Raw genomic sequence first — 27,629 nt, 5'->3', positions numbered from 1 at the left:
TAAGCATGAGTTTTGAAGTTGGAAGGAATTGCAACAAAAATCAAGGGAAATGGCCTATGGATGTTTCCGCCATAGTGTGTTCTTCATAGTTGTGTTTTGTTTTAAATTTTTCTGAGTTGATATTTAAATTTAGGATAAAATTTACATGAGGAATGTAAATTTTAGAAACTTTTGGAGTTAGTATGCAAAATCCTTAAGTTATGGGTTGGTAAAACGGTCATTTTCCCACATGTAGAGAGTAAAATGAAATATTTAGTTAGTATTTTCCTCTCTAAGTTAGTATTTTCCATATTTCAAGTATTTAGTGATTTAGTTCTAACTTTTAGAATCACTAATTACAGTTCCTCGTGGTCGCACTTGAAGTTTTATAAGAAACGCGGAGATCGCTTTTAACTTACTAGCAGTCTACTGTGTATGTGTGCTAAGTAAGGGAACTACAGTGTATGTATGTATGTTATCATATATGTCATGCCATGCCAAGTTATCACGTAATTGTCTATTATACAGAATTTATTCTGTCGTTAATTTTTATCTGTTACATAATATATTCTGTCATGTATTATTATACCTTACAAGTACGTCATGCTAAGTATGACATCTATTACATGTATGTCAAGTCATGTAATATTCACTGTTACAAGTATGTCATGTTAAATATGTTGTCTATTATATGTTATGCAATGTTACAAAATATTTCTATCTCAAGTTTGTCATGTATTTCAAGTTATATTCAAATCACGTTATGTTACGTCAGGGCTTCAGTCATTTCATATTCCAGTCACGTTTCATCTTGATTACTTATGTATGGGGTCACAACAATTGTGACACGTAGAATACATGGGGCCACAACAACTGTGGAGTATGTATTTTTCATGTTAAGTCAAGTTTGTGTAGAATACATGGGGCCACAACAACTGTGGAGTATGTATTTACACGTAAAATACATGGGGCCACAACAACTGTAGAGTATGTATTTTTCATGTTAAGTCAAGTTTGTGTAGAATACATGGGGCCACAACAACTGTGGAGTATGTATTTACACGTAGAATACATAGGGTCACAACAACTGTGGAGTATGTATTTTTCATGTTAAGTCAAGTTTCAGATCAAGTTCATGTCAAGTCAAGTTCAGTTCATGTTTCAATTTAAGTTATGTCAATTATGCTATGTTGTACGCCAAGTTATGCTTTAATTACTTATGAATTTGATTATACATTTATGCTTTTACTGTCATGCATGCATCATTAGCTTGTGTGGAAGTTTTTTGTTAACTTACTGAGATTTGTAATAAAATCTCACTTTGATAGTCCCAACTACCATTCCCCCCGAATGGTAGATCTTGTTACAGGACCTGAAGGAGAATCAGGAGCTGATCAACTAGACACAGTTGACTAAGCGACGGTGCGACGTCAATGTTAATATAGTAGTTAACGTAGATTACTCCTTGTACAATGGAGTTGTATCTTTAGTATTTTTTAGATCATAACCATTTTGGACTAGTGTTGTGATCTACTCAATGGGTCTTTATGTATGAAGTATGTTTTAAGCATTTGGGATATTTTCAATTTGGTGCATAGTATTGCTAAAGAAAAAAATTATCCGCTGCGAATATTGCATAATGTTAGATGTATGTTAGGAACATTGCATCTTATATGTCATGAACGGGGGCAGATAACCTTGTGTTGCATGTCTCGACGCTTCAAATGTCCGTCCGATCCCAAACGGAATTTGGGAGCGTCACAAAGGCAATAGGAACAAGTACTTTTTGTGGATAAAAATTGGCTTTTTGTGCCGTCCTTTCGACTATATGTACTCCACACGATGACAAGTAACTTTCTTCTTTGCTATGTTCCTCATGCTCACAGCTCAAACAATATTTAGTTCCCTCTGGAAAACCATCATTTTCAATGCTCCTATGCACTGATTTCTTCATAGAGGAAAAAATGCTTCCCCTGAGTTGAAGGAGCTTCCCCTGTATAATGACCAGAAGGTTGAAAAATCAGATGATCTTGAACCCAAAAAACGTACGTACAAATCAGATGATCTTGAATTTTCTAGATTTACGAATTTATAAGAGGTTCTAGACTACCAAAAACGGTCACGGTACGTTTGGTGACTTCCTCCATCTGAAATGGCCAAAGCCATTTTTTCACTAGATGACCGACTACTGTTGTGTCTAGACTAAGAACTGGACAAAAACTGCCCAAATATATGACATTCAAGAAAAAGAATCTGCATATTTTTTCTCATTCGTGAAACATACGGTCGTCGAACGTACGTACAGATGATTGATTCGGAGAAATGTCTCCATGTTAAGAACAATCCAGCACAGCCACTTCTTGACGCCGACACGGAATTAATATATATATATATATATATATATATTAGACATCATATGTGCATGTGTACGCTGTTGAGTCGATCGATGGTATTTAATTTGACCGAGTTAGCTAGGGTTCTAAAAAATCTGTCAATATTCATAGCGACGTCTTTTCATGATTATGTATATATAGCGACATGAATGCTCTAGTCATGAACTTGTCAAACCGGCCACAAAAAACTCGTTCAAGATTTTTCTTAATTGATTTACGTACGCGTTCATACATAAGACTTATTAAGGTGGTCCTAGCTCCTCCTAAAGAGTGTTTAAATTTGGATTCAATAAGGAATCCCAGCTAGTTCGACTACTGGAGATCTTGATCACTTTCTTCGCGGCGGGCTTTGATTTCCAGTACTGGCTGGCAAACTTCAATACTAGATTTTGAACACATACCCATTAAATCAATGCTTTTAAGTGTCTAATATTCTAGATCTAGCACTCATGCACGCACTAACTTCAGCTACCAAAGTAATAGAACGGAAGTACTGTCATTATACATATGTATTCCACGCGTGAAGCTTACATTTCACAAAAAAACTTTGAAGAAAGCCAGGTACTTCGGATGGAGAGGAAAAACAATTAGGTTGAGGTGGGAGATGGTCAAGATATCCTCACACGGACTCTTTAAACTTAAATGATTGAAGTATATTATTTTTCATTGAGAAATGTTTTGGTCACAAAAAAATTTTATAAGAATAAACTCATAAGCTGATGCACGTAGTTTGGTATTATACGTTAGATTGTAAAGCTACTTTTGTTATAGAGTAGATCTAACGTATTATCTGAGTCATATAAGTTTGTAGGATTACTTTTAAAATTTTATGAGATCTTTTGTGTTTGTAGCATTTCTCTTTTTCATTTTATAGATTTTGTCATCCCAAGGCATATTTAATTATAAAAAAACTACTTAAAGTACATATACCACATAGGGGTGCTACCCGCACCATACGGTGCGGGGTAGCCCCCTCCCCGCACCCCGCTCCGCATGGTGCGGGGGTGGGGTTTTTCCATCCGTCCCCCGCCCCCACATCCCCGGGGCGGGGTGCGGAGCGAATACCCGCCCCGCCCCGCCTCATTTTCCTTTTAAAAAATTACTACTTTTTTTTATATTTAAAAATTATTTCTAAATCTAAAAGTGATTAAAAATATATTTTTAGATCCAAATTGTAAATTTAAATTTTATAAATATGACTATAATTTAAAAATTATGTAATTTTTAAATTTGCTAGTGCATATTTTATATAAGTTGTAGTGTAGTAGTTTTAAACTATATAGTTTTTAAATTTGTTAATGCATACTTTGTAAACAACTCTAAAAAATTGTAATATATATATATTTATATATACACAATTTGTAAAATATAAAAATATATTTATATATATAAACATATATTTATGCTTTTGAATATATATAAATATTTATGCTTTTATATATATATATATATTTATATTTTTATATATAATATTTATATATGTAGGGGGCGGGGCAGGGGAAATGCGGAGCGGGGTTGGGCCCTCCCCGCCCCCCGCCCCCGCTAGGGGGACTAGATGCGGGGCAGGGCGAACGGGGGCCGGGGTAGCGGGGTGCGGGGCCCCGCTGCCCACCCCTAATACCACATCATGCTAAGAGCTTCTTGGTATTTGTCATAGGGGTGCTATTCGTCCATGCGGGGGTGGGGGGTGGGGTTTTTAGCCTCCCAACTGGCATCAGTGCCTTGGGGTAAGGGCAGACCTTGCCCGCTCCAATAGTATGGCCCACATGGTCCAAAAATTATTCATGGCCTAAAAATGACCAAAATCACTTTTTTTTTTATATTATTTTTAATTCAAATTGTAAATTTAAACTTGTAAATATGACTATATGCCAAAGCAATACAAGAGTCACACCATTGTTTTAGTAAGACACTTGTATTGCAATGTAGGACTTTTGTATTACATTAGCATCCTATATAAAGGCCACTATAGGCTACACTATAACTTGTATAAAGTATTAAGTAAATTAATACATATAACTATATTTATATATAGTAAAACTAATTATAACAAATATTTAAAAATATGTATATATATTTATATAAAATAAATATAAGTGGGTGGGCCAAGGCCTCTATAGGGCTAGCTTGCCCCTTGCCCCAGCATGGGCGAGCAGAGTTGCCAACCCCACCATGCTGGGGGTAGGGCAGCAAGGTGTGGGCCCCCCGCTACCCACCCCTAGTTTGTCAGAACTCTGACTTGGGAATACTCATGTATAGTTGAAAATAATAGAATCTAAGATGAAAAATAATATCTTCTATTGTTATTTTCATGGATCTAAACGATAGGACAATAATTGGAAGTAAAATTATAAGTTTAATTAAAAGATACATATAAACATTTTGGATACATAAACGGTTTCATCTTATCTTATCTCATTATTATAATTTTTTTAAATCCCTACACAAAATATAATAAACAATTCAGTTTTTTCAAATCTCAAAACAATAACAATATTAAAAATTAATATTCTAATAATATTTTATTCAACTTTCAACTTTCATATAAAACTATCTTATCTCATCTCACCTCACTATCTAAACTACACCTAACTCGATCCCTTTAATATGCTTGGATGCAATGCACCATGCGCACCAGAAGTAATAGTACTAGAAACAAGACAAGCTATAAGACCATAAAGTACTTCATGTGATTGTTTTGAAAAGCAACTTTTTACCTGAAAGAACATTATACGGCCCTCTCTCATAATCCACAGGACCCCGGCCCTCATGTGATGATGAGAATATATATGAATTAATGTGTATGTGAGTTCCCTCTAGCACATGCAATGTCAACCTCCTATAACTGTTCAATTGGCAGTTAGTTTCTTGTACTTCTTCTCCTTCTCTATTTTCCTTTCCGCACTCTTTTTTGAATTTTTGTCATGGCTACATATGCGCACGTTGTCCCGACTGATGACAAGATGAAGATAGAGTCGAAGGCGAAGACGATGGTGCGGACAAGAAGAGTCGTACACGTTGAATGGCTTCCAACATAAAGCACACTCCCTTTTGCCACCGCCCAATATTGCATGCGGCTGGGACCATATCTATAGTACTTCACTTTTCTTTTTAATGTTTCAAGCCGCACCATCATGCAGCATGGCATTATGGAGAACTATATATAGCCAGCCGACCAGCACCAAGACAAATTCCTAGGGGGGGTGGGAGCTGGGGGAAAACCCTAGCCTCTCATCTTGATAACATTTTAAATGCATTATTCAATCCTAATAAATATATCTATATATATGTGTGTGTGTGTGTGTGTCGACAGTCAATACAGCATGTAAGTCGACCAAGGCATGCAGCATATGGAGGACTGAGCTTTGAGTGCCTTTTTTATTTTTTGTTCATTAAATTGAATTCTTTTGTTTGTTTAATTTATCCACCAAAAAGAGCTTCGGCTAGCTATGGAACTTTTGTTTACTATAGGAATGTCACCGCGCGCATTGCCGAAAGGATAAGATTGATACCCACTAGCTAACTACTCTTTGGGATTAACTTTATATCCATCACTAAAAATGTGCAAAATAATAAAAAGGTGACTTTATGTCGATGTTCTTTCTTCTAATCATTTGTCTTATAGCTTAATGAAGACTTCGGTTTGGCCTTTTTTTTAATTCACACGCGGTGGAGCAAAACATGACCTGTTAAATGACACTTGTGGAACAGCTATTGGTGTTGACGTGAAGTTTTCGTTAGTTTAATTATTGGAGATTGACAAATACATGTATTATTTGACCTAGTCGTGAAGTTCTAAGGCGCAAACAGTTCATTTTTAAAGCTAGTAAATGACCAATATGTCACGTAATTAAAGAATCATAGGAATTAATTTGATATTTAACTCTGTAGTTTAATCATATTTCTTTTCGGTTCCAAACATGAGATTTGTGGGCTACTACATGAATTTACCTTAAAGAAAATCCTCTCTAAAGTTTTAACATGCATGCTCCTATTTGTTTAGTGTTAAGATTTTAATGTTCTTTTGATCCATCAAAATGTAAGGGTTGTAATTCTTGTTTATACATCGATCGTGTTCATGTCTTATCAAGTTATGAATATTAGAATATATGAATCAACTCGAACTCGACTTGTTCAATTAATGAGTAACACAACCCACTAATATTAATATCAATAATATATTTCCAACAACAAAAAAAACATATACTACTAAGCATTTATAAAATTTAAAAATAGATTTTTCTCATATTATATGAGTTGATTATGGTTAACAAGTATTTAACTAAAATATGACCTGTTTATTAATTATATTTTATTAAATTAATCCATTTTGATCTGAATTTATTTATAATAAAATTAAATACACTTATTTTGTATGGAGTTTGAGTTAAGTACACAATTTATGTCATATATTCCCCTTCCTGATAAAATAGTTTTTGAACTGAAAGTATGCAAAACCTACAAGCAGAAATCGACAAGGAATTGCTTAAAAAAAATAATAATAAATTAAAGAAGGAGAAAGAAATCGACACGGAATTTAAGTAATTAATTAATAGCGGACTGAGAAAGAGTAGACCCTCTATTCTCATGTGCAATTAAGAGTAGACGTCAATAGCAAGTCAAGGTCTCGATTTCAAACCGTCCACACCTTTATAGTCGGCATATATATTTGCCTCCGTCCACAAAAATCATTGGACAACGCCGTAATGAAAATAGGAAATGATAATTACAGTTATAATTTATATGTAAATGTTATGTAATTATGTAAAAAAATAAATAAATATAAAATTTATATAAAAAAGTTTAATAATAAACTCAATTCTTTTTAAAAATAACCTATAATTATATATAATATTACTCAATCAAAATACTTAAAAGGATAATAGTACTTTTCATAAAAAATATATATATTTTCACACTTTTTCGTAGAGAATATTTTCGCAATTTACGCTGTACATTTTAAGGTTATAAACTCACCATCTATATGTTTGAGCCCACAATAACCCTAATTTCGTCGAGTCTTGAATTTACGCTCCGCTCGCCAATCTTGAAGCAAAGGGTGATATTTTTTTGTATTTTATTTTTTTTTTTATGTATTTTTTGTTTTTGAACTTATACTATTCAAATTATTTATAATTATTATTTTGAATATATAAAAAATAAAAATAATATTTACAATTATAAAATATATAAGCGTGGTGTATCTATTTTTAAAAAAATAAATGAATATAAAATCTTCACAAAAAATTTAATTTTTATAATAAATTATAATAATTTTTTAAAAAAATATGGGATACTTATACAACACATAATTATATCTAACTTTAATTTGTAAAATAAATATTATTTACAATAATAAAATGTATAAATACTATATAATCTCTTTTTAATTAATATATAAATTTGAGATTTATATAAAAAATAATTTTTTAATAATAAATAATTTTTTAAAAAATAATTAAACAATACTTATATATCACGAAGAATAAGATTACTGTTGTAAAAAATATTACAACTATCCATAAAAGATTATATTTGCATTTTTTTTAATTTTGCATAAACTATATTTACACCAATCTCGTGTAATTTTGTGTCTCAGGTCCTACAATGCCATCAGTGTCGGTAATGATGGGACGCTTGAAAAGACTGGCAATAGTGTTTCTTCCCCCTTCCGATTAGCACCGTTTATTATTTATTATTTGTAAGTACTTTTATCCTTCCTTTGCTAGCCTTTTAAAAAGGCCCCCCCACCCCCGCCCCCCCCCCAAGCCCCACAGGCTTCAATTTCCGTTGTGCAGAAATGTTACTGTTACCGAGAGTCAGCCGGGTTTGGATAACGGATTGGGTTTGAATAATGTATTGAGTATAGATGGTTGGAGATAAAAGATTTAAAATATTATTTTTTAATAATATTATTATTTTAATATTTAAAAAAATTAAATTATTTATTATATTTTATATTAAAAATTAATAAAATTTTAATAATTAAATAAAATGAATTAAATTAAATTAGATTAGGTTTGGTAACCAAACACTGCGTTAGAATTGGATCTCGATAATTTTCTTTTTATTTTGGTTATTTAGGGATAAAAGAATATTTTTTATTAATATTATAAATTTTTTTTTAAAAAGATCTAAAAAATTGAATGAAGTAAAAGAAATAATAAACGTACCTTTTTTCTTCCTGTCGGGAGCCGTGCTACATCCTCGGCTCTGCTTTTCCATTGTGTTCTGAGGCAGTGACTAGTGAGATTCCATCTAAGCCCCCCAACCCCAACCCCCCAACACCTTTAAATCCCACAGCTGGACTTCGCCAACCCCCACCCTCTCTCTCTCTCTCTCTCTCTCTCAGAAAGTCCAAAATTATGAGCCAGTTATCTTCTTCTCCAACTTCTGGTACTGAATGCGATTCAGACCAAACAAACCTTTGCTCAAACAAACCACAACAGCCCGATATGCACACCCCTTTGATCCCCCGGACCCCAACACTTCATCATCAAAACCAACATCCCCACAAAACTCGTCTTTCGCTTGCTGTCACTGAAGCCAGGTGCATATTCAATATAGCTTTTCCCATGGTACTTACAGGCCTTTTGCTCTACTTCCGCTCCATGATCTCCATGCTCTTCCTCGGCCACCTCAACGAGCTTGCTTTAGCAGGTGGTTCCCTAGCCATCGGATTCGCCAACATCACTGGTTATTCTCTTCTCTCTGGCCTTGCCATGGGAATGGAACCCATTTGTGGCCAGGCCTTTGGAGCCAAAAGATTCAAACTTCTTGGCCTTACCTTGCAAAGAACAGTGATTCTACTTCTACTGACTTCCATTCCGATATCGTTTTTATGGTTCAACATGAAGAAGATATTGCTCTTTTGTGGTCAGAAAGCCGATATTGCAGCCGAAGCACAGTCCTACATTCTATATTCCCTCCCAGACCTCGTTGCACAATCTCTTCTGCACCCTATACGAATATACCTACGTTGTCAATCCATAACTCTGCCTCTGACATTGTGTGCAGCGTTTTCTATTCTTCTCCATGTTCCAATCAATTACTTTCTTGTTCATGTTCTAAAACTAGGAATCAAAGGCGTCGCTTTAAGTGGTGTCTGGACTAATTTCAATCTAGTAGGATCTTTGGTCGTCTATATTGCAATCTCCGGCGTGTACAAGAAAACATGGAGTGGGATTTCCTCCGAGTGCTTCAAAGGCTGGAAAGCTCTCCTGAATTTAGCCATTCCAAGCTGCATTTCCGTTTGCCTAGAATGGTGGTGGTACGAGATCATGATTTTACTCTGCGGGCTTTTGCTCAACCCCCAAGCAACCGTTGCGTCGATGGGAATTCTGATTCAGACCACTGCTTTGATCTACATTTTCCCATCTTCTCTAAGCTTCGGTGTATCAACAAGGGTTGGAAACGAACTGGGTGCTAACCATCCCCAGAAAGCAAAACTCGCCGCAAGCGTCGGCCTCTCTTTCAGCTTCGTGTTGGGATTTTCAGCATTGCTTTTTGCCGTATCGGTTAGGAAGATATGGGCTAGCATGTTCACCCAGGACTCAGAGATTATAGCCTTAACATCAATGGTCTTGCCCATTATCGGTCTTTGCGAGCTCGGAAACTGTCCACAAACAACAGGTTGTGGCGTTCTGAGAGGAACAGCTCGGCCTAAATTGGGAGCCAATATCAACCTCAGCTGTTTCTATCTTGTCGGAATGCCGGTTGCAGTGTGGTTGAGCTTTTACTCCGGATATGATTTCAGAGGACTTTGGCTTGGCCTTTTAGCCGCGCAAGGCTCATGCGTTGTGACCATGCTGTTCGTTTTGGCTCAAACCGATTGGGATCGCCAAGCCCAGAGAGCCAGAGAGCTGACTGGAGCTACCGTCACCATTGACGATGATGATAATCAGGAAGACAAGGATAAGTTAAAGGAGAAAAGTCAGGATTTTACCAGTTCATTGGGTAACGTAGAGAGCAGCCATAATTCACTAGTTTGAATTTTCCTCAAGATTTCTAGAAATATTGTTTATACAAATCTTGCATGCGAAACAATTTTTACATATATTAATATTATTCACAACAACTGGTGCATTTCTTCCCATCTCTCGGAGGTCGGGTTTCCACGTCTTGATATGTCTCGTAAAAAAAAAAAAAAAATCAAATCATATTGAATAATCGCTAGCTGCAACAGAAAGTCTCTTTTCCTTTTTGTGGCTTACAACAGATCAAGAACGGCTTTTTTGGTTTTTATTTAAAAAAACCTAAAAAGATTATCCAAATTGTGACTCCGACATGTTTCCCGGCAAAAGAAAAATGTTAATAAAAAAAAAACAAACAAAAAGATTAAAGTGTGACACCGCAGGGTGTGCTAATTTGGGTTAGCTCCACGTGTTAGAGATGGTGTTAAGTCGGTTGATTTGACTCCTATAGTCGGGCAACTCATGATCATCCACTTGCAGATTGATTTTCGAGTTAATTACCCTTAATTTGCGCATCAACTTATAAATTCAAAGTCAAGGACATATAAGCTTCCAATTTTTCAGGGATCGAGCCCTTTTTATGGACTTACTTTAAGTAAATTATTATTTTTGCAACGTAATTATTATTTAATTTATCACTTACAATTAATTCAAATTCAAATTCAACTTTAATTTTACTAAGACCATATATAGATATTTGAATTTCAAAATAATAATTATAATTAAATTCGAAATGCATCTAGATTTTTATAAATTAAATTAATTTAGGGGATCCCGATGATCATCCTAATTAATTACTATTCTATGTAATCTATTCTAGAAGTTACCTTAATTCCCTAAACACCATCATGGTAACGTCTTCATAACATTTACTCTTAAGAAAATTTAAAAGTTTGAACTATCATTTTGCATTAGTAGAAAAATATCTTGCCAAACTTAATAACTGTCAATGATTCACACATTTCTTGTAGAAACCGTTTTGTTTAAATTCAAGTCAAACATTGCAACTCCTGCTATTATATTTGTTCATTTTAAGATTAGTATTTAGAATTTACAATCTATACACTATATAAATAATATTCTATCCTGATGACATAATTACCAGATTCTATTTTGCAGAACTCAACTCATGAGTAGGAGACAATATTTTTTTTTTTTAGGAAACAGAACAGTTTTATTCATCTCAAAGAAATAGAAAGAAACATATTACAATTGGGACTAATAACCATTGTAGATGATTCCTCAGGAAGCTCTAAGGCTTTCTTAGCAAGACAGTGGGCATATTCATTGCCACTTCTCTTAACAAATGTCGTGTCCAAGTGCTCAAAACTAGCTAATAGGACTCGAGTATCTGATAGAACCATTCCCACACTATCCAAGCGTTCTTTGTGGAAGTTAAGGCCTTGTACCACCTGAAGCGAGTCACCCTCTAAACTTATAGAGGCCAAATTCAACTCAGAAGCAAAAACAGCAGCTTGGAAGGCTCCCAATGCATCAGCCAATAAAGGAATTACAGAACCATTCTTAGCCACCAATTTAGAAGCTACAATATTACTTGCATGATCGCGAGCTACCAGTCCAAGTCAGTGGGAGACAATATTTATCTAGAAACAGATTAACAATCGCTTCATTATTTACAATTTTCAATCTCTATTTGCTATTCTTCTTCTAACATAAAGTTGGCAGTCATGCATGGAGTACATACATTGAATTTCACTCGGGTAAGATTAGTGAATAATGGTCCTTCAATTCTTTTAACCAAATGATCTAACTTTTATCTGCCTTCGATCATCCATGATACATAATTAAAGGGGAAATATTTTTCGCCATCTAATTTACAATTGTTATATATTTTGCACTCAAAACTACTAGATATTTGACATATTATATTCTTAAACTTGAAAAAAAGTACATGTTCACGGCCTCTTTGCATATAAGATCCGACGACTGTTAATATAATTGCGTAGCGTACTCATCTATTTTTATCTATATATATATTTACTATTAAAATTGAATAATTATGCTATTTGTTAGTTTTTTATATATGGTTTAAGAATGCAAAATTATGTCAATTTCGAAGATTTGATATGTAAATTAATGTGAAACGTGTGACATCATGAGTTTGAGAGGTGCAAATATTCTTTCTTTCATAATGAATTAACGAAAGAGAGATTGAAAAGGAGAGTTACATATGAACGAATGGAATCAAATAAAGGTGGGCTTAATGGGTAAAGTTCACATTGGAATGCATTAATTATTATAATGTCTTAAAGATCTAAACAACCATAAGGCATGCATGGGTTAGTGCGTACATATATACACACACATATATATATTGGATCATCCTCATCCCCTTCCCCAAACTACCATGATAAATGCCTGTGGAGCTTTTATCACCAAATCCAACATCTAGCTCAACTTGCATACCAAATTCATTAAGTACTCTTGGCCATTTCTCTCTCTCTCTCTCTCTCTCTCTCTCTCTCTCTGATCTTTTTGTCTGGTTCTTTATGTACTTTTCTTTTCTTTTCCCTTTTTTTTTTTTTTTTGTGTGTGTGGAAAAATAGATACAGAGAATAATTCCTAGCTACTTGGCAAATACTTTTGTTTATGACCATGCATGTTCTACGTGCGCGTGGAAAACAAATCAGCCTAAATTAATTATTAATATGATTATGCATATTATATATAATATTAGCCTACTTACAACGTTGAGAGATTGAATGTAAAACAAGAACACCTACCCTCTCTGATCGATTCAGTATTTTGACTTTACTTCATGTTTAATTATTTATTTTACATATCTGAAAGGCTGACATTGTTATTTCTAACGTTGTGAAAAACTTTATAATATTATACATTCTCCAGTCCTGGGCTGAAAAATGGGTAGGAGGCATATTGCATGCACCTCGAGGAGGAAGTGTACGCCGGCTAGTGAATGCCGCCGGCAATTCATCATTTTAAAAAATAAAAAAGACAAAGAACTCAGCTGGAAAATATTATATGGTTTCTGAATTTCTGACAAGGAGGCATTGGTCGTCACTGCCGGCTTACCGCAAAAAGTCCACATTATATTGTATATATATTCTAATTGAATTTAATAATAATCGATTTTTTAAAACCTTTTTTTAGGTCAATTCTACATTTCCGTTCCTATATAACAAAAAAATTACCCTTTTCTACTTGACATATTGTTATAATTAATATATATATATATACATGTCCATGGCCGAACCATGCACGTACGTACGTAGCATAAATCTCTAGCTAGCTAGTTCCAGCTTGTTATCTCCTCGGCTTTCTCTCCATCTTTTCTTTAATTTATTTTCTAAAATTCATCATTTGGCCGCATTAGGAATGACCAACATATATATAACAACTAATGAATTAGTATATTGTGGTACTTAGAAGGTCAATTCTCAAACAATATATGTGACACGATCGAGGGTTTGTAACATGCAGTATGGTTAATGCTGTCCTCTAGACTTTTTTTTTTTTCACTCGATCGTTTGTCGATCTTTTACTATCATGAAATGACAAGCTAGCTGCATGCCTTCTGTACGGTTTTGTGGCATGAATGCAAACCAAATACGATCAAGATATGCTGATCATATTTTCTAAGATAAAGTAAGATTGATGTGTTTTCATGCTTATCAGAATATACTTATGATCAAAAGCTGCGTGGCACTGGTTTTGCTCATGCAAGCATGCATGCTTGCAATGCATGCATGTTGCTCTTTTGAGGTCACACACTGGATATGTAAATTAATTTGGTCACCGCACTTGTAATTCGTGGGACCATTATCTTGGTGATCAAAACCCATTGACACTTCTAATTATCCACCGATATGTCCTCTCCTTGTAGAAATAAAAAGGAGCATAAGAAGTAGTAGATATAATCACTACGGGTTACACGTGTACTTAGTAGGTTAAGCACTTCCAATACATTTTTCATCCTAGCTATTCTATAAAATATATTACCAAAATCTATTTTTTCTATTTTACATATTGATTTTTACAATATATCATACGTAAGCTTATTTAATTTTTCTTCATATAATTTAACTATTATAACTTTTTAATTTTTTTTTATTCATTTCAAATTTTTTTCTCTAATTAACTATCAATGATAATATCCTCAAATCTTTTGATATTTGCAATATCTTTCCAAATACAGTGTCATATAATTATATATCATGTTCTATTTTAAATTAATCCAAATTTATAAGTTAAATCAAAATATAAATTAAGTAAAAAAATTATATAATGAAAATAAGAGATTAATTCAACTTTAGATTTTGTCTTTAGCAACTAGAAAAGAAGAAAGCGTGGGGGCAGAGAGAGAGAGAGGGGGGACCTGAAATGAAAATAAATGACTTTTGAAGAAATGAAAAAAATCAACATCAGGAGAGAAACTAATTTAAAATGTTTATAATGATGAACAGCTCATTCCGCATCTAGTAGGTTTATGTAGCATAATATAAATTGAAAGATAAAATACAAGATCTATTGGAGGGCACTTTTGTAAAAAATTCTTTATATTTTAAAGAAAAATGTATTATAGAATATCCATTGAGAGTGCTTAAATTGTAAATGCCATGTAACAAATAAAAAAAAATCAAAATTATAAATTATAAATAGATAAATTACCAAAACGTATAAGGTTGACACTTCCTCATTTAGGAAAGGTTCGTTTCAATTATGTAAAGCAATTTTTGACCGAGTTCCGAGACATCGTCAATTGGCTTGACCAAAACCATTTTACAGAGAGAGAGAGAGAGAGAAGTTTGATTTGTAAGAATTAGCTCTGATTTTCTCGAGAGAAAAGTTTTTAAAAGTTCTTTCACATCACGCATCCAAAATTCAGTGAAATATCCCAATTTGGGTCAAATGATTTATTTGTTGAGTTGCCGTACATATACGTTAGATACATACATGCACGCGTACATCCACAAGAAAGGTGCTTAGTTTCAGCAAGTCATGGGACCTTAGAACAAAATCTGGAGCTAATGCTAATGTCATCCTTCCGTAGAAGACAGGATTTATGTGAGCGATGAGAAAACGATTCAGCCCCCATAGTCTTGATTACCTGGCAAAAGATCCAGTCCTCTGTACGACCAGTCTCTTGGTCTTTACCTCTCAAAAGTCATGAATTTCAGCTGATGGCACTTCAATTCAGATTACTGGGCAACCACGTCTAGCCATCCCATCATCATTCACATGTCTGAATGAATTGTCTAAAGTTTCGTACTGAGTATTGTTTTCTCAATGGACTTTCGTAAAAATATATTGGAAAAATCATAGCTCTTCCCACCAGGCAGAAAGCAACTTCTATTTGCATTCCGTATCAAAATAATAATAATAATAATAGAAAAAAAAACTTATATGCCACCCCATTTTAACTGTCCTAGTTGACCGTTAGTTAAATTTTTATTTTATTTTTTACTTAATGATTAATGAAGTGATTTTAAGTGTATTGATATATTTTTTATTTTTAAAAGATATTAAAATTTATTAAAAAATGTGAAAAGAAAAATACAAAAAACAAAAAAACCCGTAGCGGTAAAAAGAGCAGTACTAGTCAGGCATTAGAATAGCTAGCTCAATAATAATAATAATAATACGACACTCAAGATAAGAGATAAAATCACATGCAACATTTTAATTTTGAGTGCATGCACGTAGACATTTCAGGAAAGTCTCTTAAGGCACGCATGTCTCTCTGCCCACGTGCGTGTCTGCCTGCCCTGCAAGTCATGCAGCTTGACTGACTTGGAAACCCCAAAGAGCCATGTACGTGCAAGCTATATGTACATACACTCCACGGGGCCATTTCCTGTTACATATTAAGTTGCACGTAAAAGTAAAAAAATAAAATAAAATAAAATGGTGTTTATTCTGTTGCCATAACACAATACTTGGGAATCAAGTCCTTTGATAATTATTTTTTCTTTAGCAACTTTCCACATCAATCCCACACCCATTTACTTCTTCGCAATTTTGGAAGTGTCTGGACAATCACCTAGCAATTTAAAGCAAAATCTTAATACTGAGCTCAAAGTGAGCAGACTGATTAGACTGAAAACAGATGTTACATGTGATTGATTATCAAAATGAAAATGAAAACATGGAAAGCATTGCTCTTCCACTGTCCTAATCTCGTCTAAAGCACTCCAAAAGATTGAAGAATTTTTTCTACCTCACTGCTCTTTCCGAGCTTTGGATCTGACAGGCTTTGCAGGTCTAATTATGTTACCAAGGAGGATCAAAGCTATGGGAAGAACGGTTCCAACAAAATATACACTTCCATAGGAGGCAAGTGTTTCATGCAGGCTTAATACCTGTCCAATACAAGCATATAGCCATAAGAAACTTGAAAGCACCCTGATTTTGTGTGTGGGGGTGGTGTTGGTGTGAGGAAGAGAGGAGAGAATGGTTTTTTTTTTTTTTTTTTTGGGGGGGGGGGTGTTCGTGCTTGAGGGAGAGGAAGAGAGAGGGGACTTGCCATAAAACCAACACAGGAGTAGTTCAGAACCAGAAGTGTGTAAGCGAAGTTTAAAAGCACCATTATCTTCTTAACCAGACCAGGGCCAGCTTGCTGCCACCTGTAAATGACTGCTCAGACAGAAACAAAATAGTAAAGCCAAATAAAGAATTAGTTAATCATCTAAACAAAGGACAATGAGAAAAAGGGAGGATTGATCAATACCTCTTGAACCAGCAATCATCAACGCTGACTGGACAAAGAAGATGATGTAACCGGGATACAATCCCTGTAATTTGCGAGGTGAAGAAGGAAAAGAAAGAGGTCAATTATGGTAGAACTCAAAACTGAAGACGAAAAACATTTCTATATTTCCATTGATAACCCAAGATGGCAACTAGATCAAAGAAAAGAAAATTTTAAAAAAGAAACACAAGAAAATTATTCTTAACGAAATAAAGTATGAAACTATAAACTATCAAAAAAAGTATGAAACTAGTCAACGCTCATAGATATGTCCAAGATGAGAACTATCATATTGATGGGCACACAAAACCATAAAATGCCGGATAAGCATGTTGCAATATTTGGGAAAATATTGGTATGTGATGAGAATCAAAGCCAGCTAAAAATTACAAGGACCCCAAACAGGATCACGGTGCTATGAATGATAGTTAATGCAAAAAATACATAATTTTGTTAATTTGCAATCATATGTTTACAGCAACATCTACCATGAAGGATGCCTGGATCAAATAAAGAAGTTGGCAGTATGAAACAATAAGTGATAGATGGCAGAAAAGAAGCAACAATTGCTACATGGTGCTAATAACATGGATGGGACTACTGTTGACAGGTGAGAAGGCTTGGTGCAAAGATCACAAGATGTACCTATATACAAGTACATTAATTTGTTTTGAAGACCGTGAAAACATTGGCACAGATATTAAGTGCTAAAGATAGCAAGATACATTGGTGAGAATATATTGAACTGTTTGGGAAACCTCATAGACGATGGTGCAAATAATGGCAGGAAATAACAATATATTCAGGATAATCAGGAAAGCATAAGGCTAAAATTCTACTCACATGCCAAACCGCACTGACAGTCTGTGTAGCCAGCAACTGAAAGAAACCAGGCTTCTTTCCCTTCTGAACGAGTCTCTCATAAACATCTACAAAACCACAAAACATTAGATATTTTCTTTGCAGTCATTACCCATATATCCATGAAGTACTAAGCCTAATTATAGAAGATAAAAGTATGCCACTATATCCTTCATTAACTTATTGTAATAGGATTTGTCAGCACAAGACATCCAAAAGGTAAGCCCGTTGACACATTTTCCTCTTTTTTCAAGACAAGTTTTGACTTATCATTATCATTTAAAACAAAAAAAAAAAATAGCAATTTCTAATGCAAACAAATATCATCCATAGATGAATTGGATCAAGATCCTAACAGTAATAATCTTTAATCTTTCAGCCAGAGAATCCAATTGTTTCCAAAGAATAGAACAGCACTAAATATTAGAGTTCAATACACTTTTACCAGGTCAATCCAATTATCAATTAAAATCTTGTCAGATTCATGTCTGTGGGAGGAAAGACTGGATCATATCCATGATTCAGACTGACTAATGAACTTTCTCAGTTTGCTGATGCCAGATCAACTTTTAAGGGGGATGACAAAGTATATACTGCTAGTTGGATAACCAAAAAAATCGTAGGACAGAGAGATGGAAGGCTAATGAGAGAAACGCACAATGACGCAGCCAGGTACTGACTTGAATATTCCACACAAGTGGCAACTCCACTGCACTCTTTGCCAACTCAACCCCCAGAACGTCAACATTTTTGGCACGATCCCAGCGTGGCTTTTGAGGAGATGATTCTGTCCAGCCACTGAAGCCCAGGCCAGAAATAATGATAGAGGCCTCTGAAATTGACCAGATGAAGTAATATTTCCAGCGTGCCGTAAAGCCAGACATGTACTGGTAAAACAACCGTTTCCAAAATCCCCATTGTTGGTATATGGGATCAGTAAATCGGGACAAAGGAAACTGAGGTACTAAGTACAGATACAAGGCCATGCAAAAAGCAGCTTGGAGAAGAGCTCTAGCTGTGGCCCCATATGGTGATGGTGACCGTCCTTTCTCTGAATGGCTCCAAATCTGCAAAAGATTAAAAAAAATTGAATAAAAGAACATAAAAGAAAAGACAGAATGAAAGCTAAGATAACTTGTACTCTATTAACAAGGAATACAGAAACGCAAGTTAAGAACATAATAGACCTACCCCCTTTCCTTCAGTCCAGTCGAGATAATCCTTTATTTCATAAACTGGACCAGCAAAATGACTACCACAGCAGAGGCAGTAACCGATGTACTCAATCAAGGAGGGTAACTCAATCAACCTATTTTTTCTCTGCGCCTCGCGTAAGTCTTCCTCTTTTAATAGCCCATCATTGTAGTTTATTGCACACGAAATGACTTTTAATGTTAACACCATCAACGCTCCTAATTTCAATCGACATATAGAAGTACAATGATCATTATGCAGGTGAAAAAGAATAAAACTGAACATGATCAATGTATGTGGGCATGCACTTTTGATAATCATGAAAAGTTGGTAACTTTAGTAAGTACCTAAAAATTACTGAAGTAGTCAGTCACTAATCAGATATTCTAGTCGTCATCAGAAGACATTAATACTTATCACAACCCAGGAAAACAGCAGAAAATACAAGATGATATTCAGAGGGAGTGAGGTGCCATAGAAAGGAACCAAGCCCCCATGTATCAAATCATTAAAACAGGAATGCTTTGTAAGATGCTTAACTTGGTATATAATGCAAAGAGCACATGGATTATCACCATTTCACCTCTACAGGAGAAAATGCAGAACAGGTTGAAGGGTGAACATGTGCTTACCAGTGGCATCTATACCCCCTTCCTTCCATGCATCACCACTCATGTAATACACGTGGCTACACACACGTATACAACCAGTCAAAAATTCCAAGATAGATTAAAAAAAATAAAAAATCAGGAATTTCAAATCTAACTAACAAGTATGATATTTCAATAATTGCAGCAATTAGATGGAGTCAAAACCAATCCCGTACAACAAAAGAAAAGGAAGCAACATCATCAGTTAAAAAACTACAGCAGAAACAGAATTAAAATAGCAGAATAGAGATTATAAATCTTGTCTAACTCAGTATGAGGCTAGTCCATAGATTCGTGCACACGGTACTGATAGCCTCATTGTTCAGCATCAATTAAAGCCATGAAACGTGTGCAAGAATCTAAAGAAGTTTTACAACAACAAACATAAAACTTCTGTAGGTCACCAGGTAAAACTTCTGTAGGTCACCAGGCATAAAAAATATAAGAGGTGCAGACAAGCCTTCAACATCGGCTAGATATTTATTCACGTAATTAGCTTTTGTTGGATTTGGTGTTAGATGCCATGCCTCTCATGGCTTCCATGATTGGCAAGGAGGCACAACCGATTGAAAAACTTGGGCAAGAAGTATGGAATACAGATGAGAACATTCATGTCCTTCTAGCAACGTAAATAAAATTTGTTTTTCTTTTTCACACTTGAACACTTTTCTGTGACACTCAACAAAAATTTGTTCTTGTCTTTGCCTTGACAGAAAAATGCAAGCTTTCCTTGGGCGCAGCAAAATAAAAGAATTAGAGAAACTGTGTCCTGGAAAATCATTGGCCTTTTTTACGTGGAAACATGACAAAGACCCAATGTGTCAAATTTAACATATCTTTGTTTCATTCGGTTCTTTCAAGATCTACCACACGAACTAGAAAGTAGACGTTACAGTATTCGATCCAAACAGTTCTTGGAGGAAACAAAAAGTCCTACCAATTTATAATTCAATTGACTATCAATCAATCAAGCACCCAAATCTCAAATTAAACATCATTCTATTTTGCATTAAAATAAAAGCAAGGTAACCAGAGTAAATAAGACACCATAATGCACAAAAATATACAAAAGGAGAGTCATTGCCAAATCAATTTCTGATGCATCCACAAAATAATGTCCAATTCGATGCTTGCAAGCGCCGAGGAAACAACAATAAAAAGACAGCCTTTGTATGAGATTGCACATCAAAATTCACAAACAATCAAATATTTCCAAAATTTAAAAACTACCAGCCAATGAGATAGCCGAATCCCAAGAAGAAAGTGATGACGCCGCATCGGGAGCGAAATAGGACCATCGAAGCGTAAGCGAGCAACATGGGGACCAAGAAATGTAGATTGGAAGAGAACCCGAATGAAAGGTAGGATAGAAGAGCCCCGGAAAAGGCTGAGTAGAGGTGCTTGCCGATTCGACCGGGGACGAATCTCCAGAGGAAGCTCACGGGTATGGTGGCCACGAAGCAGAGGAGAAACCGGAGCACCGAGACCGAAACCCCGATCGCACCCGCCATGGAATTCATTTCCAGCTCCATGGATACTCAAATCTACTCGGCTCGGACCGAGTCTGGCTCGCTGAATTCGAGGATTTGACGTACCTCCACTGGATTTTGAGGAGTGAAGACTGGGGGGAAGTATAAACTATGAACAAAAAGGCAGCGGAGTTTTCTATAGGATAGCAACTAGCAAGTAACAACACCGGATTACAATAATACCCCTACGTTTTCGTCACTTTCCGAGTTCAGAACGGTGGTTGCACTGGTTGGGTGGGCCATTCAGATTCTCACTCGCATTATTTGCGCGTGGGGGTTTGATCTTTCGTCTTCATATAACTTCGAAGTTGTCGAAAAGTCGCTCCCAAAAAGAATTGAATATTAAAAATAGAGAAACGGTTTAAAGGGATGAGGTAGTTTTTAAATGAAAGTTAAATAAAATATTATTAAAATATTAATTTTTAATATTATTATTTTTATAAGATTTTAAAAAATTTAATAGAGATTTAAAAAATTTTAATTTTTTATTATATTATATATATGAATTTAAAAAATTATAATAATAAAATGAGATAAGATGATTTCTGAAATGATGCATATTCTTTTTGAAAAAATTAAATACATATAAAATTTATATAAAATAAATTAAATTTTTAATAATATAATCCATTTTTAATAGTAAATAAAAATTATGCAGCGCTTACATAATTTATGATTGCATCTAATATTCTTTTTTAAAAATTCAATACTAAAGCTATGTATAGACTCTATACTCCTTAAACCGTTTTTTATTATCACACCCAAGCTATTTGGATATTTGATCTTTTTAATTATAAATTGTATAAATCTCGTGCGAGAAAATCAGTTTAAAGCAATTGAATTCATTTGAGTATAACCTAATATCATTTGAATTCATTTGAGTATAACCTAATTCAGTTTAAAGCAATTCAAATTTAAGTATAACTTAATATCTAAATATAAAACTCTCAAATTATTAAATATCACTCAACTCATTACCTCTTTACATATGAGACTCATAATCTTTTTCAACTCAATACCTTTTTACACGCGGGATCCACAATCTTTTTTAACTTTTCATAAATATATCTAAACTCATATTAACATCTAAACTCATTTAGATGAGTCCCATAAAACTCACTTCAACATTTCAACTCAATACTATTCATAAAAAACTCAACTCATATAAATTTAGCTCAACATCCAAACGCAATCTTAGTGGTGGACTCAAATTCTTTTTTTTAAAAAATACACATATTAAAGTTATATCTAACATTAATCTTTACTTTTTCTTCCATTTACCTTCTCCTCTCGTATGATTCTGCCAAGATCCTTTCTAGACTATGCTAGAATAAACTTGTTTATGAAAGGAAAAACTCTACTCATCATTCATATACCATACATAATTATTTTTTGTTTTCTTACTAAATATGTGGTATATGGATGATGAGTAAAATAATTCATTTAGTTTAATAAGAATAAAATAAATCAAAAAATCAAGAAATTAAAAAATCAAAAATCAAATATAATATATAGTGTGTGGTGTTGAGATGTGAGTAAAAAGACTCGAAAAGAAAATGATATATATTCTTTTGAGTATAAGTTCAAACTATCGCATTTCTTCTTGTTAAAAAAACCGTTGTCCATGCTTTTTAGTAAAATTGCTCATTATTTTTTATTGAACATGATTTATCTTTTTAAACCGTGTAAGTCTCACGTATTTATTTTTTTAAAAAAAAATAGAATATATGTAAAAACCAACTTTTTCAGTATAAACCTCACATGTTTCAAAGAGAATAATGCGTAAAATTTAGACTCTCTAAAATTATATTTAGTATTACTATTTTATTTATCATAATATAATATTAAATTATTGGAACGCGATTTATTATATTTGACTTGTCCACCAATTACTTAATATTACAAGATGATAGTTAAAAGTGTGATAAATAAACAACTTTATTTTGTAAAGCAATCAAATCAAACTTCATTAATCATGTCTTCAGCCAAGATAATTGTCTGATTCGTTGTTATTTCATTTTAAAATGTAATAAATGGTTTTCGGCCATGTTATGTTATTTTTGTATTTTTTTAAGATATTATTATTTTTTATGTGTTTTTAAGGACTATATTCCGTTTGGATAATAAAAGTATTTTATCTCATCTCATCTCATCTCATCATTATAATTTTTTCAAATTTTTACATAAAATATAATAAATAATTTAATTTTTTCAAATTCTAAAATAATATAATATTAAAAAATAATATTCTAACAATATTTTATTCTATTTTTAATTTTAATTTAAAACAATTTTATCTTATCTAACTATCTAAATTGCACTAAAATCTTAGATATGCATTCAACTGTCGCTCATTATCTTACAAATGCTGTACTGGGAGTAGCTGGTGTATGATTCCACCTCCCACAGAGGAATTTGTAACAAGCCCAGTGAATTAATAGCAAATAAATTGAAATATTCCACCTCGAGGATGAGAAAACCTCTTAGGAAAATTCAGAAGGAAGAATAAGAAGTTTCTAGACAAAGTAAACAGTACACTTCCTACAACTACATGTAGGAATTTTCGAATGGAAGGCTTCCCATCTAGTGGGCCTTGTGGACCATGGTTTAAACAACTAACATAAGCACAATAAAGAAATTAAAAGAAGTCTATTACATCGTTAATCTACTTGCACTAACTAAAAGAAACTCAATTCCTAATCCCAACCAGTAGTCAAGGCAAGTTGGCCCCTATTGTTTGTGACAACATAGAACCCACAAGCCCAAAGACACTTGGACCGATACAAATCATCTCCCATTGGGGCACCTTGCCCATAAGGAGGTGCTCAAAAGGTGCAGAGACGTCTCTTTGATCTTATAAGAACACCTCGCCTCTTGCTAGCATACCATCTCGGAGTTGGAGTGTAATTTGTAATCTTTAGAATAGCAAAATGATTTCAACTACCTCCATGGTGGATATTTAAAACCTGAAATATCAAGAGATGTCAAAACGGACCTTGTGTACACTCTATCAATAGCCAGTCCATGTTCAAGTTGTAATTTCAGCACTGCTTTTCTTGATGCAATCATTAATCCCCTTATAGGGGTGGCTCCAAACCCATTGACCATGAGCTCCACCCTGTTGCCTCTTCTAATAGGATTAGAGTAGGTTTCTAATGGAAGTATTGGATTACGAACATGAGAGATCACCACTTCCACAAGCTGAATGCTGGTCATAGCAGCACCAGGTTCACTATGAATTCCAAGGCCAAGGTCCATTTTCCCTAGACCCAAACGTTCATATATAACTTGCCCAAATGGTGAGATAGAGTGTTCCAACTATTCGGGGGATTTTTTTCCAAAAGTATCAACCCAACCTAAGTGGATGTGACATTTAGCCCAAAGCTAAGCTGAGACCCATTTGACTCAAGAAAGCTTATCTTCGGGATTCCAGCCTCGGGAGAATGCGGGTGAAGCGGATAGGCCGAGTGGGCTATGGCCAGGAAAGCACCCAGTCCCCATTTACCATGGAAGGAGCAACACGCCACTTTGATGAGACTCCACGACCTAGCGCCCCCTCCCGGAGACCATGCGGCATTGGGTTTTGGCAGGAGGCACTCCTGGGCCAGGATGGGAGGACATGGGTCTCTGACCCCAATGGTAGGTATAAAGGCCACCCCCCAAACGCCGAGCAAAGATAACTAAAAAATATACAATCTGGTTTTAGAGTCTCTCATTTTTCTCTTTTTAACTTAATTATCGAAGGCTCCATCCAGCTGCCAACAGACCGCTGGACTTCGGAGTGACTTTGCGTGTGTAGGTAACAAGGAAGGCCTAAGCCCCTAAGAAGCCCGGCCTAAAGGCATATGAAACTCGACATTAACACCGACCATTTCTAATCCACATATTGTTTTAGCAGCAATATCAACACAAACCATCTTATAAAGATTTTCATCATTATTTATCACCCCCAAGACCTCAACACCTCCTAATCGTTCATTTTCCACCTTTTTCGTGAAGTCACAATCATATGTATAGACAAGACAATTAATCCATAAAATCTTGAAGATGAACTGGAGTCCTCCCCAACAAAATGTTTTGCCCAGTTACCCCATGTTATAAAGCCAGCATTTCCAGTCTTACACCACTCCATTATACTATGCACTACAACAACCACAATAGCATAATTAAAATAGGCATATAACATAAGTTGACTTCTCATCCACGATGTAATCTCTTCCGATGTAAGTAATATACTACCAAGTAAGAAAGGTCTCCCCCCAAGTCTATCCACTACCAGAGTAGTTGCTCCAATAATGATCAACTTCAGTAACCCAAATAAGATTGAGAACATGACATTTTTAGAGTTTAACACTATCTCAGGCCTTTCATCAAACACGTTACAAGCAACAATCACACTACTGTCTTTATCACTGTTAGCTCTAAAGCTGGTAAATACTTCATATGAAGAGCCAACATTTAACCTTTGAACCTCCCTCGCTAGATTAACATAGTAATGAAGACATTTGTGATACTCTGCAAATATTTTTGCTACTTCATCATCACATTGTTTCTCATAAGCATTCAACATCACTTCCTTGTGCCTTTTCATCTTTTCTATTAAATCTCCCTCGGCCTATCAAAGTAACTAAGTTCGGCTTTTCATTTTCTTGCTTCATGTGTAGGAACCCTTCAAAGCCTCTGACATAAAGTTGTAAGCAACGTAGCCTACAATCATGGAGCTCCAAGAACCCCTATCTCTCATAGTCATTTTATTGAACACTTGACTTGCAAGCTCGATTATGGTGAAAGTTGCATAAATTCTCAAAAAAGTATTCCTTATAGCAACTAACTTCATCATCCCACCATCTCCAACACTCAAGCACTGACCGCAAGCTTTAATAACAAAAGAGCATGTGGATTTTTTAGGTTGAAGCCCAACCCTTCGAAGCCGTGAGGACAACCTCACTGTAGGTGAATTATCTTCATCCAATGCAGCAATAAGATGAGAAACAAAATTAGGATTTCACTGCAAAACAAAGCACCTCCTTCTAACAGAGTTTGAAAAGCTTATTATTGGCTTTTGCTTCTTTGGGTCCCAAACCACAATTGTCCCATTGTATGAAGTGGATGCCAATACCTATTGAACCTTGCTAATAAGCACAAAATATCTCCCATTAAGTTGCGACCCTTGATGGGTGGGTTTGCAGTATTTGCCAAATCCCATATGCAAATTTGACCATTATCAACTCCAGATGCAAGCCGGTTTGGTGTGTCGGTACTAATTTTGGGACCATGGCATTGGCCCTATATGCTGTGAAAGATGTCCCACAATAGCATTTTCATTTCCTTCAGAAAAAATCAAAATGTGGGGTTCCAAATATCAATAGTTCTGTTAACGAGTTCGTCCGTGAGAAGATTGAGCGAGAACTGCTTGGAAGCAGATCTTGCAATGGCCTTGCCTCCAAGAGAGACGATTGAAGCCCTCAAAGTTCAGCAACTCACCAACAAGAGGCATATGATCATAAATTAGCTCCAAGCAAAGCACGATTCCAAGCCCCTCTATCTTGGCCCGAATAGCAGGGATATTGGTCTGGAACATAACATCAATGAGCTCAAAGACTAGAGTTTGGAATTTTTGGGGTTGTTGGATCATAAGTGAGTGAGTGATGCCTGTTGGCCATGCAGGATGCCATACATGATGTGGCCTTTTGCTTAGGATTCCTCCCCCTGTAGAAATGCCACGAACACCAGACAAACAATAAGCCACCATTTGCTCATGGAGTGTAGATGCTTGAAGACCATTGCTTGTCGTATCGAAATCTAAGTTGCAATCTGCATAGTTCAACATAATGTGCTATGTGAGCTTTGATTCTGAAGACTCTGTTATGTCTTTAATTTTCTTTTTCACCTCCTCTCCGTATTCTTCTATTTCCATTGAGCTTGAACTGATAAGGAAGATAGAACCACTTTCATATACCTTGATCTCAGTCACGTTTTGTTTATCCTCCAAGAGAATACCATTGTATATCAATTAACGCTTCTCTAATGGAAAAATCTCTCCTATAAGCATATTCAATACTCAACTTCACGTCAAAGATTGTGTAAGAGGGTTGAATCAAGATCTGCAACTCCTTATCTTCCAGCAAGCACTTCACAACTAATAATTTTTTGTCCTAGAACCCTAAGAAGTTCGTTCTTGATAGTAACGTGATAATTTTCAAACAAAATTGCAATTTGGTGTTACCTGAATAGGCCATTTTGGGATCAACTTCTCTAATACCACTTTGTAACAAGTCCAATGGATTAATAGCAAATAAATTGAAATATCCAACTTCGAG

The 27,629-nt window shown here is 34.9% G+C and overlaps 2 protein-coding genes across 2 annotated transcripts; one reads left to right on the top strand and one right to left on the bottom strand.

Moving 5' to 3' along the window:
* The first annotated feature begins 8,694 nt into the window (after window positions 1-8,694).
* On the top strand, window positions 8,695-10,401 carry LOC122280881 (protein DETOXIFICATION 49-like). Its single transcript, XM_043091961.1, has one exon. The coding sequence runs from the start codon at window positions 8,738-8,740 to the stop codon at window positions 10,361-10,363; it is 1,626 nt and encodes a 541-aa protein (XP_042947895.1). The 5' UTR covers window positions 8,695-8,737; the 3' UTR covers window positions 10,364-10,401.
* Window positions 10,402-16,263: 5,862 nt separating this feature from the next.
* LOC122281510 (lysophospholipid acyltransferase 1-like) lies at window positions 16,264-21,432 on the bottom strand. Its single transcript, XM_043093039.1, has 9 exons — window positions 21,011-21,432; window positions 19,763-19,818; window positions 19,128-19,348; window positions 18,595-19,003; window positions 17,919-18,004; window positions 17,055-17,118; window positions 16,851-16,960; window positions 16,545-16,686; window positions 16,264-16,367 (listed from the first exon to the last, which is right to left on the bottom strand). Exons 1-8 carry the CDS (start codon window positions 21,310-21,312, stop codon window positions 16,546-16,548), a joined length of 1,389 nt encoding a protein of 462 aa, XP_042948973.1. The 5' UTR covers window positions 21,313-21,432; the 3' UTR covers window positions 16,264-16,367; window position 16,545.
* Window positions 21,433-27,629: the final 6,197 nt, after the last annotated feature.

This window comes from Carya illinoinensis, chromosome 11 (assembly GCF_018687715.1).
Source record: "Carya illinoinensis cultivar Pawnee chromosome 11, C.illinoinensisPawnee_v1, whole genome shotgun sequence".
NCBI classification, from domain to species: Eukaryota; Viridiplantae; Streptophyta; class Magnoliopsida; order Fagales; family Juglandaceae; genus Carya; species Carya illinoinensis.
This window is presented reverse-complemented; position numbering and strand designations above follow the sequence as displayed.

Excerpts from the sequence above, each read along its gene's own strand:
- LOC122280881 (XM_043091961.1), top strand. The coding sequence starts at position 8,738 with ATGAGCCAGTTATCTTCTTCTCCAACTTCTGGTACTGAATGCGATTCA.
- LOC122281510 (XM_043093039.1), bottom strand. The coding sequence starts at position 21,312 with ATGGAGCTGGAAATGAATTCCATGGCGGGTGCGATCGGGGTTTCGGTC. Across the intron at positions 19,349-19,762 it reads AGGGGGTATAGATGCCACTG|GAGCGTTGATGGTGTTAACA; the intron begins GTAAGCACATGT and ends GATTGAAATTAG. Across the intron at positions 19,004-19,127 it reads ACTGGACTGAAGGAAAGGGG|ATTTGGAGCCATTCAGAGAA; the intron begins GTAGGTCTATTA and ends AATCTTTTGCAG.